At 39.7% G+C, this 14,030-nt stretch overlaps 1 protein-coding gene across 3 annotated transcripts in view; it reads right to left on the minus strand.

Annotated features, from left to right (window-relative positions):
- LOC128543324 (protein kinase C-binding protein NELL1-like) overlaps positions 1-14,030 on the minus strand; it is a 209,475-nt gene that overhangs the window by 155,071 nt on the left and 40,374 nt on the right. For 2 of the 3 annotated variants that reach the window (XM_053513714.1, XM_053513713.1), the window contains exon 4: positions 4,940-5,110. In XM_053513714.1, the coding sequence (XP_053369689.1) occupies positions 4,940-5,110 (171 nt within the window). Of the gene's footprint in view, positions 1-4,939; positions 5,111-5,536; positions 5,614-14,030 lie in introns of those variants that run through there. The other variant, XM_053513715.1, reaches the window with a different exon arrangement.

The raw sequence follows: 14,030 nt of genomic DNA on the forward strand, positions 1-14,030 counted from the left end.
CATCGTTCTTTAGCCACTCGTTATTCCCAAAGGTGAATAAATAGGTGCATGTGTTTGTACATTTCCATGAAGAACTGACTCAGATCTGGAGGGCGGGGCAGATGGGGTACCTGAACACTTCATGTTGGGAGTCTGATCTTTATTACCTGATGTGCTTTCTTTCAGCGTTTTAGATGCAAATTTATTGGCTGTATATTGGTACTTATAAATATAGCCTTCAATTAAACCTGACTTCAGCTAAAAATGTAGAATAAACCGGTTGCATAAGTTTTTGCACACACTTAAACTAACACTACATTAAACCATTAGATTTTATCGCAGCATTCGATCTCTTTAGGTAAGAGTTAATCAGTTCATCTTTACCCAGCACTATCCTGCTGTTTTAACCCTTTCAGAACACCTGAGCATGACCTGTGCACTGACAGATCGAGACCTGCACTCGGACTGGTGCTTTCCAAAGCCTTGATCTGGTGAAGCCCCTGCTTCGCTGCACTGGAGGAGCTGTGGCATAAGTAATGTCTTACAAAGGTTTTGATACTGTATGTTTTCAACAGTGAGACCCTGTACCTGATATGTGAGCACTTTGTAGCCCTAAAAGATATCAGGATCATCCTATTTGTCCTGAACTTGGGGTTGATCAGTCTCTTTACGTGTGAAGGTGATTGGTCGATCCTGAACACTGCCGCAGGCTCCCCTTGATAAAAAAGTGTGCAAACTTATGCGCACAAGTAAATTTTATGGGTTTTTTTTCCCTTCTTCTAACAAAACCCCTGGTGGTTTGTCACTTGATGTTTCTTTGTTGAGTTTCACAGTAAAGGTGAAGAAAGGTTGTGACGTGCATGAACCTTTCAGCCATTTCTCTATGCGCTGTAGCTATAAATAGTGTTTACACACCAACCTGAAAATGAGGTGAGAAAATCCTTCAGCTTTATACCTGATTAGTGCCATTAACACCTGCTATAAATAACTATATAAAAACATATACTGACTTCCTTTCCTTTAGATCAATCTTTTCTTTAACTGGCTCACTGATGCAGCATAAAGTGTTTCCTGTACATTAGCCGTACTGTAGATGAGGGTAAATGTTGCGTGTTGTGTGTGTGTGTGTGTGTGTGTGTGTGTGTGTGTGTGTGTGTATACAATACGTAAATAAGTAACTAATGAGTGGGATTTATCATTTGTGCTCAAATCAGCGCTGTAATGTCTGAGGATGCACACACTCAATATGTGAATACGGGAAACATGCATCATGATTTACAGCGACTCTGGGAAATTAAACAAACATAAAGTCTATTCTGTGTGGGATAAGGACTCCTGACATTTAAAAAAAAAAAAAAAAAAAACTGGCCTATAAACAGAACGCCTCGCTGGTCCTTATCTCAAACTCTGATAAATGATAAATGTGTATCATTAAGTTATGAAATGCCAATGTTTATGGAAAAATAATACAGCTTCAATTGTTCTAAATAATTCATTGCGACACACACATTTCCCCGACACCCCGCTGATACAGGGGCAGGGAGCGCGGTTATATTTAGAAATGCACATATACTTTATATTATCATTATTATTATTATTATTATTATTATTATTATACAGTGGTTATTAATCGGTGGTGAGAAAATGCTGCGTCTTATTTGTTTGCAGTTTGGCTGTAATGTGAAAGCAGCTCAGGGTTAGAGGAGACGGAGAAGAGAGAGCAACGACGCAGAGAAAAAAAACAACAACATTAAATAAAAATGTAATAAGAGAAAAACATTCTCTGTTTCTTATAATAGCTAAACACTGATTATTTTATTTATTACATGTAAAATGAATAACACTTTTACTTAAAGTCTAACCGGTAGTTAATCATTTCCAGAAAAAAAAAAAATCATAAAATAAAAAACTAGTGTAACTTGAACATTCTCAGCGATTCACCTGCATACAGAGAGAAAAGTACAGAAAGCAGACATGATGGAAAACAATCCAACTCCAGCTGGGGTTTAGGTTGTTAAAACGTTGTAGCAAGGTTAATTTAGCATTGTTACAGATTGTTGGGACAATCGGGTTGTCTATAAAAGCTAGGATGAAATGACTTCAGAACAACGCTGACTACCTGACGATTATACAGTGGTGTGAAAAACTATTTGCCCCCTTCCTGATTTCTTATTCTTTTGCATGTTTGTCACACTTAAATGTTTCTGATCATCAAACACATTTAACTATTAGTCAAAGATAACACAAGTAAACACAAAATGCAGTTTTTAAATGATGGTTTTTATTATTTAGGGAGAAAAAAAATCCAAACTTACATGGCCCTGTGTGAAAAAGTAATTGCCCCCTGAACCTAATAACTGGTTGGGCCACCCTTAGCAGCAATAACTGCAATCAAGTGTTTGCGATAACTTGCAACGAGTCTTTTACAGAGCTCTGGAGGAATTTTGGCCCACTCATCTTTGCAGAATTGTTGTAATTCTGCTTTATTTGAGAGTTTTCTAGCATGAACCGCCTTTTTAAGGTCATGCCACAACATCTCAATAGGATTCAGGTCAGGACTTTGACTGGGCCACTCCAAAGTCTTCATTTTGTTTTTCTTCAGCCATTCAGAGGTGGATTTGCTGGTGTGTTTTGGGTCATTGTCCTGCTGCAGCACCCAAGATCGCTTCAGCTTGAGTTGACGAACAGATGGCCGGACATTCTCCTTCAGGATTTTTTGGTATACAGTAGAATTCATGGTTCCATCTATCACAGCAAGCCATCCAGGTCCTGAAGCAGCAAAACAACCCCATACCATCACACTACCACCCCCATATTTTACTGTTGGTATGGTGTTCTTTTTCTGAAATGCTGTGTTACTTTTACGCCAGATGTAACGGGACACGCACCTTCCAAAAAATTCAACTTTTGTCTCGTCGGTCCACAAGGTATTTTCCCAAAAGTCTTGGCAATCATTGAGATGTTTTTTTAGCAAAATTGAGACGAGCCTTAATGTTCTTTTTGCTTAAAAGTGTTTGCGCCTTGGAAATCTGCCATGCAGGCCGTTTTTGCCCAGTCACTTTCTTTTGGTGGAGTCGTGAACACTGACCTTAATTGAGGCAAGTGAGGCCTGCAGTTCTTTAGTTGTTGTCCTGGGGTCTTTTGTGGCCTCTCGGATGAGTTGTCTCTGCGCTCTTGGGTAATTTTGGTCGGCTGGCCATTCCTGGGAAGGTTCACCACTGTTCCATGTTTTTGCCATTTGTGGATGATGGCTCTCACTGTGGTTCGCTGGAGTCCCAAGGCTTTGGAAATGGCTTTATAACCTTTACCAGCCTGATAGATCTCAATTACTTTTGTTCTCATTTTTTTCTGAATTTTTTTGGATCTTGGCATAATGTCTAGCTTTTGAGGTGCTTTTGGTCTACTTCTCTGTGTCAGGTAGCTCCTATTTAAGTGATTTTTTGATTGAAACAGGTGTGGCAGTAATCAGGCCCGGGGGTGACTACAGAAATTGAACTTTTAACTGTGATAAACCACAGTTAAGTTATTTTTTAACAAGGGGGGCAATTACTTTTTCACACAGGGCCATGTAGATTTGGAGTTTTTTTTCTCCCTTAATAACATAATCTTCATTTAAAAACTGCATTTTGTGTTCAATTATGTTATCTTTGACTAATAGTTAACGGTTTTTGATGAGCAGAAACATTTAAGTGTGACAAACATGCAAAAGAATAAGAAATCAGGAAGGGGGCAAATAGTTTTTCACACCACTGTATACTGTTGACTGAACGCCAAGTGAGTTAGGGATCGTCGCAAAATGCCGCACACCAACAAAAAGCGTAGAACGATATTGATCTTCCCTTCTGTTCAGCGCCTGAAGGATCAAAAAGCAACTCTGTTGTTTCACTGGAGACTAGAAATGCCGGACTAGTACTGACCGATAAAATATTAATGTTTAACAAAAATACAGAAACATCAGCATACACATTGGAATAAATGAAATGACATATATAATACCGAATGTTTCCTTATATATTGTTCCTCTGCAATTAACATGCTGAAGTTAAACCGTTATTGTTGCACTATGGTTCCACTTTTTCTCTGATGTTATTTTAATTTACTTGTATTAATGATCCATTTCTTTGCGTGTGATTGTTTAGTTTCGAGTGTCCGATCTTTATTGTCAATAAAGAAAAGCATGAATTAGAATAGGCACTTTCCTATTATTTTCCACTAATTCCCTCCCGTTCATTGCGCCCCACCTGTCATGCCTGTATTCACCACTAGTGGGGCGCCCCACACTTTGAGAACCACAGCTCTAGAGTAACCATACTCAGCTGCTTTACTGATGTAGAATATATTTCTAACAGTTTACTTTCTACCATAATAACAAAGATGTTAATGTTTTTAACACACCGCGGTAAAGCCCTCTACCAAACAGTTGAGACTTCATGATACGAGTCATTTCATTCACAAATGTCTAAAATAAATCATCTGATAAATGGACATAAAATTGTACCACACAGCAATTGGAAGGCATATCATTAAAGAAAAAGAAAAAAAACAACAACTAATTTTTAATTACATGAATGATTAGTGATATTTTTAGAAAAGCAAACCTCAACCGTTTGGTAGAGATGCCTCAATCAGGTTAAATGCAACACATTTCAGTATAATAGGTCTATGTAAACAAGCCACTCCTGAGCCACGCCCGACCAGAGACCAGCAGAGCCGAGCCACAACCTGGGGGAGGGGCTCTTCTCATATGAGGTCACATATGAGGTCAAGGAAATTCTAAATGGCTTTTTTAATAGAAAAAGAACAAAACCAGATAATATTTTCCCCCGTCTTTTTACTCACGCACACTGAAGAGACCCATGTGAAGATCTAAACACGAATAAAAAGTGAGTTTTGCATCATAGTTGCCCTTTAACAATGACAACAGGAGTAATCTCTTAGTCAGAGTGATGAGAATGCTCACCTGTTACAGTCCACGTGGAGCAGTAAATGACTCCCGCTAACGGACAAAGCAATTTTATGCCATTGTCCATCAGCGAGTCTGTACGGGAACGTCTCGGATCGCTGTTTCCCTTTGTGGTGGTATTTGTAGCGAATTTCCTCCCGAAGCCCGCTACTCTCCAGTTCAAAAAAGCTGGAAATGAAAAAGAGCACAAGGTCATGAAGATTAATAATAAAAAAATAATAACCTGTTTATTTTAGTTTACTAAACATGCAAACATGCATTTTCACAGTTTCTGTGCGAGAGCTGCTAGACACCCAGATTTTTTTTTTTAAAGCATGTTTATTAGTATTTCCATCATTTTCTCTAAAGTAAGCTCTACATCCAATGAAGGTACACACACAACCTCAGCTGTTTTGTTTGTTTGTTTGTTTGTGTTTGTTTGTTTGTTGGTTTGTGCACACACACAGCATCACTGCAGCCTCGGTAATGCACATCATGAACAATTTAAGAGCTGGAGCGATCATATATCAACTCTAACAAGACAGGTTTCTCTTCCGTTCCTCCACTAAAAGTGATAAAGCCTTCAGATCAACAGAATGGAATCAGAACGCTTACGCCATCACTCCTCTTATCCTGAGCGAGGAACCCTCTCCCAGCACAGCATGCCATTTTATTTTGCTCCATCACCGTCACATTCCCCTCAACTCTCCTCCTTCCAAACAGCAGGCATTAATATGCATGGAGTCTGAAAGACACACTGCTCAGTAGAATACCAAACAAGGCTTCACAAGCCAAGAGGTTTTTTTTTCCATCCTCCACTACTTGCTTATTCTGAGAAAGCGAGTGAGTGAATGTTTCCCATGCTGGCGTTGCCCACTGACTTGGAGCGAACACATCAGTGGTAAAAGACACCAGATTCGATATTATATACAAGTATATATCTCAGATAAATAAAACAAAATGATTAAAGTATAAAAAAAATTGATTCTAAAGTGACTACGGTGTTTATAGGTTATACCCAGTGAGGACTCTATACACCTATAAACGTTCTTGTCTGAGCAAAAAAAAATTTGGATTTAAGTAAACAGATATCACGTGTTGTGACTGGGAAATTACTGCAGTGGTTCATGGGTTTCAGCTATTCTTAAAACTATTCTTTTAACCCTAATCAATGCTTCCCCTCTCTTATCATACTTATACAGTCATGTCCAGGAAGCCGCGTCCTGTGGTCATGAAGAGGATCTTACTCTGTTTCACAAGGATCAAATTACTAGCCTGTAGCAAGCAAAGAAAACAACTATTGAGATGTTGAAACGACTAAAATTGGGTTAGGCACCATCCAGCACTTTATTAAACCCAGGACGGATAGTACCGAACCCTCACCTTCACTGAAGCAAGAAGGTCAGGAACACATCCATGGTCAGGAACATGGTCAGTAAAAACCAAAGCTATGTTTAATAGTGAAATAAGATCATTTTCTCTCTCTCACTCACACACACACACATGAGATGTGATCCTCTGTGATGGGAACCCACAGGATTGGGACTAAACAGCTGTTTGTTCATAAGAAAACCACTTGTTAGTGAAACTCATTAGAAAAAAAAGCTTGAGTTTGCAAGGGAGCATAAAGACTGGACTTTGGAGCGATTGAAAAAGGGTTTTTAGAGCGATGATATCTAAATGATATCTATTCCAGACAGATTTATATATATTTGAGGGCTGTTTTTTTTTCAAAATAAAAGCAAATGAATTTAAATGCATATAAATAACACTCATGTTCATGTTAGAAACTTGGTAATATAACATCATCGTCTAACACGTGTGTGATACATACTCATATCTGCTCTAGTTTACTTTGTCCTCTACTGTATTTCATGAGTCAAATCAAGGTCAGTGTTTCCAGAAGAAATGCTGTTGAACATAAGTGAGCATTGATAAGAGGGGAGACCTGCACCGTCTCCCAGCAGCAACGCCCCAAAAACTGGCCACTGACCAGCAAAGTGCAGAATACAGAGAGCGAAGGAAAAAGAAGCATGTGTGTGTGTGTGTGTGTGTGTGTGTGTGTGTGTCAGTGCTTGATGAACAGAACCGTGCATGCTCACTTCACTGCTTTACACTCCACATGACGCCTGCGTACCATTGACAGCACTTAATGACCACACTTACTGATAATGTTCTTCACGCTCAGGTCACAATCCTCCAACCCTCCGGCCATACACACAATCAGCAACCGGACTACATACAAGGAACAGACCCCAAACCCTTCTGCCAGGGTATTATTAGGCCTTTGGATTTTAAAAAGGATTTTACAGAGAGTTTAACCCTACACATACTGTACTGTATGTCCACATCACAAAAGCAGCGTTCTGCCCTGGTCATCTCATCTCCACACTGAAAGGCTGTGGTCTGTGCTGAAGAGGCTCCAAACAATATAAAGCAGTCTTTAACGCTGTGCACAGGAAGTCAAGATATTATCCCCCCCAACCCCCCGAACACATTCCCTCCTCTCTCCTTTGTTCTTGCTAATTTCCACCCACCAGCAAAGCCTCCCCAGATACCAACAGAAGGCAAACTCATCTTTCTGAACTGCTGCTTAGGCTGCTTCACACCGCAGCACAACACTCTCGGAGGAAAGCATGAGTCAACAAACTTGACAAGGGATCTGAACCAGTGATCTACTAATCATACAGCCAACTCATTTACTGTCACTGGGGAGCCATTTTAGCCATTAGCTATTTTTTTTTCTTTTTAAAAAGGACCATTAGGCATCCGCCTGTGGAGTACAGATAGACCACCTTTTTAGAATCGAGGGTTCTAGTTCCGCTTTTCGGCCCGTGTGTGTGCAGTTTGCATGTTCTCCTCGTGTTTGGTGAGTTGGTGAGTTGGAACTCCAGTTTCCTCCTACAGTCCGAAGACATGCAGATTAGGCTACCTGGTGTCCCCAGTTTGCTCGTAGTTTGTGTGTGTGTGTGTGTGTGTGTGTGTGTGTGTGTGTGTGTGTGTGTGTGTGTGTGTGAGTGTGAGTGTGTAGGTGTTTGTGTGGCCTGCAACAGAGGCACTATAGCCACTTTATACCCCGTTAGTTATAAATGGTGACCCCAAAGCGGGGTTCTCACATACCTCCCCAGGATACACTCTGAAGGTTATGTAACAGTCAGATTAACTGTATAACAGAGGCTGGAATAGAGGAATTTATTTTCACCTAAATCGTAAATCAACAAACTGATCAATGCCCATTCCTCCAGCTCTTAGATATTTCACCTTAAAAACACAAATAAATCTCAGCCACAGTGTTTATCCTGCTGCAGTCAGAAATCCTATAAAAACTGTATATATATATAAGGTTTTCCCATGCATGTTTAGGGTTCTGTTTGACATTTAGCTCATTACACTCCGAGGTTGACATTCGGGCTCTGAATGTCACCTACTGCATCCCATATGGGGCTTTAACCTGGACATTAGAGCAGATGTGGAGTATTCTCAGTCTTTAGGTCAAGAGTCTGTTAATATTTTCACATAGTCACACATTTTGGAGTAAAAAGAATTGTCTGGATTATCAGGACTCCATGGTTTGGATCAGGACATCACTGGGGACAGAGACGAGGACAATCAATGCTCATTTAGTGCTTATGTGAAAAATGAGACGATTGTAACTGCTGTTTATAACGTTAGAAAGACTTTGATAAAAGTAGGTTGAAATAATGTTAAATTAAGGTGATGGACAGCCCTTAAAAACTTAAAAGATTATATTTACAGTACACTCATTCCGCTTAGGAATATTAGCTCAATTAACTTTGAATCCCTAATGGGGTTAAAGTGCACTATGTAGGGTGTGAGGTCGCTTGTTTCACACACCAAGTAGTGCCCTTAAGAGAGAGAGGGGTTAGGGAAAGATTCGAGATTCGTGTTGTTTAAGACGACAACAACCATTACACATCTGAGCAGTTGAGGGTTAAGGGCCCAACAGTGGCAACTTGTTGGTTGTGGGGTTTGAACCTGGGATCTTCCGAACCAAAGTCCAATGCCTTAACCACTGAGCTACCCCTGGCCTAACTTCTTACAGAGTTGAATTAACACCCACATTTAAGGCCATTTGGTCATATATAAACACTCTGTGTGTTAATTCAGCACTGTCTGAGGAGCACTTCAGCTCCTAAATGACTTTACTGGGTTTAAAGTTGAGGTTGGATAATGCAAGCTTCTGGGTTATTAGTGTGTGTTCTTTAGTCAAAGGTGGGCAAAGCCTGTGCAGTTTGTGCTTCTCATTTGGCATTAAAAAATAAGCCCAATCTCGACGCAGTTTGTTAGGATGTAATGCAACTTATCGTGCAGACACACAACAGATTGTACAGTGTCTGGATGCAGTCTGCTAGAATAGGAAGCAGATTGCATAGGAACCAGAATTGCACAGCTGCGTGTGTGTGTGTATGTGTTTGTGTGTGTTTGTGTGTGTGTGTGTGTGTGTGTGTGTGTGTGTGTGTGTGTGTGTGTGTACATACTGGGAAACTGCAAAGTCTCAGCAGTATTACATAAAGAGGCCACATGTCTCAGTACTATTTCTAGACAACCAAGACAAGACGTGTAGGACAGGGAAGAGGAAATATGGAGGGCGTGGCCTAACCTCCAAAGTGTGAAATTAGACTCATATCAGTAATCAGTTAGCTGGCAAAGTGTGTCAGTGCCTTTTGAAAGTGCTGATGCACAATTAATTATGATGAAAATGTTAGAAATCATTCTTTAAGATTTGATTTGTTTAATTTGTCCTAATGTCAATGGCAATTTTATGTATTTAAATTTACTATAATTTATTTACTACAACCAAGTTGTCCAAAGTGCTTTACAATGATTAAAAAGCATAACATGGCAAATTGAAAGAAATAGTATAAAGCATAATAAATGAAAAAATTAAAAGCCTTATCAAACAGAAATGTGATGATGAGGATAAAAAAAAAAAGTGAGACAGATGATAATTGTCTGATCTGGAGAGGTAGCTCAATTCCATACAGTAGTCTAAGTGTAATCACAGACCAAGCATTTGCAGCATTTTAACCCAGTTTGAGCAATTCCAATGTAAAATGATTTACAGTAGTCAAGTCTACAGGTAATAAAAGCATGTATGATCCTTCTTTGGTAAGACTGATGTAATCTTAGATATTTGCCAGGCATGGAAAAAAAACTGACTTGACTACAGAATGAGTTGACTACACTTGACTTTGTCCACTATAAACCCCAGGTTCTGGCTGCAGAAGTAAAATACGTAACTAACTAAACTAAACATGTTTAGATAACCAAACATTGAATTTTGGTGCTTTAACATTTGCTAGAAACAACAGCATTTGTGTTTCTGTCATTGAAATATAAGAATTTGCTAGACAGCCAATATTTCACTTCAGCCAAAAATTAAATAATACTGTTGGGGTGGTAGTTCTAGATTTCTTTAGAGGGAGATGGACATCATCAGCATAAAAGTGAAAAAAAAATTAAAATAATCCAGCAAAGAGGGAGAAGGTATAAAGTGAACAAAAGTGTACCAAGAATAGAGCCTTGAGGAACATCACAGTCTATGAGCAATAAGGATGTCCTTTTCTCACTAAATTCCACTGAAAAACAGTGGTCAGTCAGGTATGTTCTAAACTAGTCAAGAGCCGAGACAATGATCCCAACATCATGCTGCAACACCTAAAGAAGCTCCCCATGACCAACAGTATTGGATGCTGCACTTGGATCTAATAACATTAGAACTGCAGTATTCCCCGCATCAGTACTGATAAACAGGTAATTTATTACTTTTAAAAGTGCTGATTCTGTTTTATGAAAATACTTATACTACTCATATATGTTATGTCAAGAATATTATCACATGTATTATTATAATACCAAGAGATTAATTCATCCAAATCACAGTTTAATGGCTGCATGACGCACTCAACTGCCTGACTAAACTCCACACCAAACACAGCATATACACCACTGTAGTTGTCTTAAATTGTATAGCTGATTTTAGATACATTGAAATTTCTAATTTTACAGGCTCATGATCGTAAAAATAGGCAATGCCTAGGAACTAATTAGAAATAGATAAACCACAAGATAACACAAGGTTAAATAATCAAATGCACCAATATGGTTTACAAAATGCAAGGCACAAGGTCTGTCTTGGCAATAGACATGATTAAAAAAACCACCCATGAGCAATGCCTTCTTATTTTTGGAATAAAAACTGATAGAAAATCAGAGAATTTAGGCAAAAAAATAAAAACACTATTATATGTGGGCACTCAAAAGATTAATTGTATAGGTATATAGATATAGGGATAACTCTGATAGCAAGGTATAGACAACATTTTAGAATTATAAATAGATTTAAAGACAGTTGCAACCCCTCCACCATGAACCATTACTCTGGGGGATTTAAACTAGGTGCAGTCCCGAGGTAAGAGCTCATTAAACGCATCAGACTCCCAACCCCCAACCATGTTTGTGTTATAAAAGAAAGTCTACAGGAGTTGGACAATGAAACTGAAACGCCTGTTTTAAGACCACAATAAGTATGGTGTAGGGCCTCCTTTTGCGGACAAATACTGCATCAATTCGTCTTAGGAATGACAGATGCAAGTCCTGCACAGTGGCCAGAGGGATTTTGAGCCGTGGAGGAAAACATTTCCTGACTCGCTCCTCCTAAACACCCCAAAGTAGCTCAATAATATTTAGATGGTGTCTGTGCAGGCCATGGGAGATGTTCTACTTCAATTTCATGTTCATCAAACCACTCTGTCACCAGACTTGTTGTGTGTATTGGTGCATTATCATTCTGATACATGACACCGCCTTCAGGCTACAATATGGTCCTCCAGAATGGTTTGGTAATCCTTGGCAGTGATGCGCCCATCTAGCACAATTATTGGGCCCAAGGAATGCCATGATATTGCAGCCCAAACCATTAATGATCCACCCCCATGCATCATTCTGGGCATGCAACAGTCTGAGTGCTATGCTTTTTTGGGGCTCATCCACACCGTAACTCTCCCAGATGTGGGAAAGACAGTAAAGGTGGACTTATCAGAGAACAATACATGTTTTACATTGTCCACAGACCAAGATTTTCACTGCTGGCATAATTGAAATGACATTTGGCATTGCCATGAGTGACCAAAGGTTTGGCTATAGCAGCCTGGGCATGAACATTGACCCTGTGGAGCTCCAGGTGCACATTTAATTCTGCAGTGAGTTGGGCAGCTGTGGTTTTATGTTTTTTGGATATAATCTGGGTTAGCACCTGGATATCCCTTACAGATAGCTTCCTCTTGCATCCACAGTTACTCCTGCTGGATGTGGTTCGTCCTACTTGGTGGTATGCTGACATTACCCTGGATACCGTGGCTCTTGATAGCTCACAAAGACACCAATAATGTGTGCATTGCAATATTTTAGGCCCTACTATGCTATTACTCTGCTAATTAAACCTTCAAACTCTGCTCTTACTGGTGGAATGTGCAATCAATAAAGATGGTCAAATTTAGCCATGAAACCTCCAACATTAAATTGGCCAGTTTCAGTTTCATTGTCCAACCCCCTGTAGATCTTGTGTAATAGGTAATTGAGAATAAAAGTTCTGTTCACAATTGACCTGGCATTAACCAGTGTAACTTTAATTAGAGCAGAGTTATCTACAATAACATGGGTCTTCAACACGCCTTACAGGACGAAGGTAGCGCTGATCACAGCGACACTACCTACAAAAGAACGGTCATAGCTCACTGCATTTTGCTTACAAAGCTCCATCAACTGCGCTCTCTGTGACTTTCCACACATCATCAAAAGATGTTTATTTTCACTAGTTTACCACTGCGTTTATCATGGCATCTATGGCTTCTGCGTGGAGGAATGTAGGCCAGTGTAGCACGAAGTTCAGCAGGTATCTCAGGTAGGACAGGAACTGGGTAGAATTTACAGTAAATATTCAACATGCTGTCCAGATGTTCTGTCTAAAAACTTTTCAACTTCAGGCAAATCCTAAAGAGTACTTAGTCATAACACAAATAAACTGTTGATACCCTCAAGTCAACTACAGAAAAATTTGTTCCTGCTTTTATCACCTAAAATACCTATCTGTGAAATTTCACATCGATTATTATTTTTTTTTTTTTTGAGGTATAAAGCATTATTATGAAGTGCATGAACTGCTAGTGTCTTACAATCTGCCACACCCACTTCAGTTAAAGGATGCAGGCTGCTTGTCAGTACCACGTATTATGAAAACTACAGCAGGGGCCCGAAACTTATGGAATAACCTGCTAATTAATGTTCTGGACTCAGACACAGTCTCAGTGTTTAAGTCCAGGCTAAAAATCTATTTATTTAGCCAGACATTTTTGTGAATAGATTAGCCTTAGGTAAAGGAGCAGATCTGGGGGACTCATGGACGTAGAGTATTATGGTGAACTGGTATGTTTGGATGCTGTCCTCCCCACTCTCATTGATCACTCAGGTTTGTTGACGGTGAAGTGACTGGTCGATTTACATCCCAGTTCCCCCTCATGTCTGTGTTTCCTTCTGACTCCTCCCTTTTAGTTATTATGTTAAATTAGTATGTTCACTTTATACTGTGTATTGTGTGACTGTGACCAGACCTAACTGTTATCTCTTTTCTCTTCTCTCTCCTTCTTTCTTCCTGTCTCTCTATCTCCAGACCCCCTCTCTGACTTGTCCTGGTGTCCCGCTTCTGGTTGGAGATTTCGTCACATGTGGTCTGTTTGGGATGTGTGTATTGACTGGGGACGGTTCCACTTTACGATGAAGACGGTCCTGGACTATACTGAACTTCCAGCCTCCTAACACAAAGTACGACTGCAGATCGATCCCTGCTATCCAGATGAGGATGGGTTCCCTGTTGAGTCTGGTTCCTCTCAAGGTTTCTTCCTATTGCCATCTCAGGGAGTTTTTCCCTCAGCACCGTCGCCCTCGACTTGATCATCAGGGACATCATCTGATCATTCTGATTTATACATATTTTCTCACACATTTCATTCACATTTCCATAATTTTCTTTAGAGTCTGTAATGCCGCTTTGTGACAACGACCACTGTTTAACGCACTATATAAATGAAAT

The sequence above is a fragment of the Clarias gariepinus genome, chromosome 15 (genome assembly GCF_024256425.1).
Source record: "Clarias gariepinus isolate MV-2021 ecotype Netherlands chromosome 15, CGAR_prim_01v2, whole genome shotgun sequence".
Taxonomy (NCBI): Eukaryota; Metazoa; Chordata; class Actinopteri; order Siluriformes; family Clariidae; genus Clarias; species Clarias gariepinus.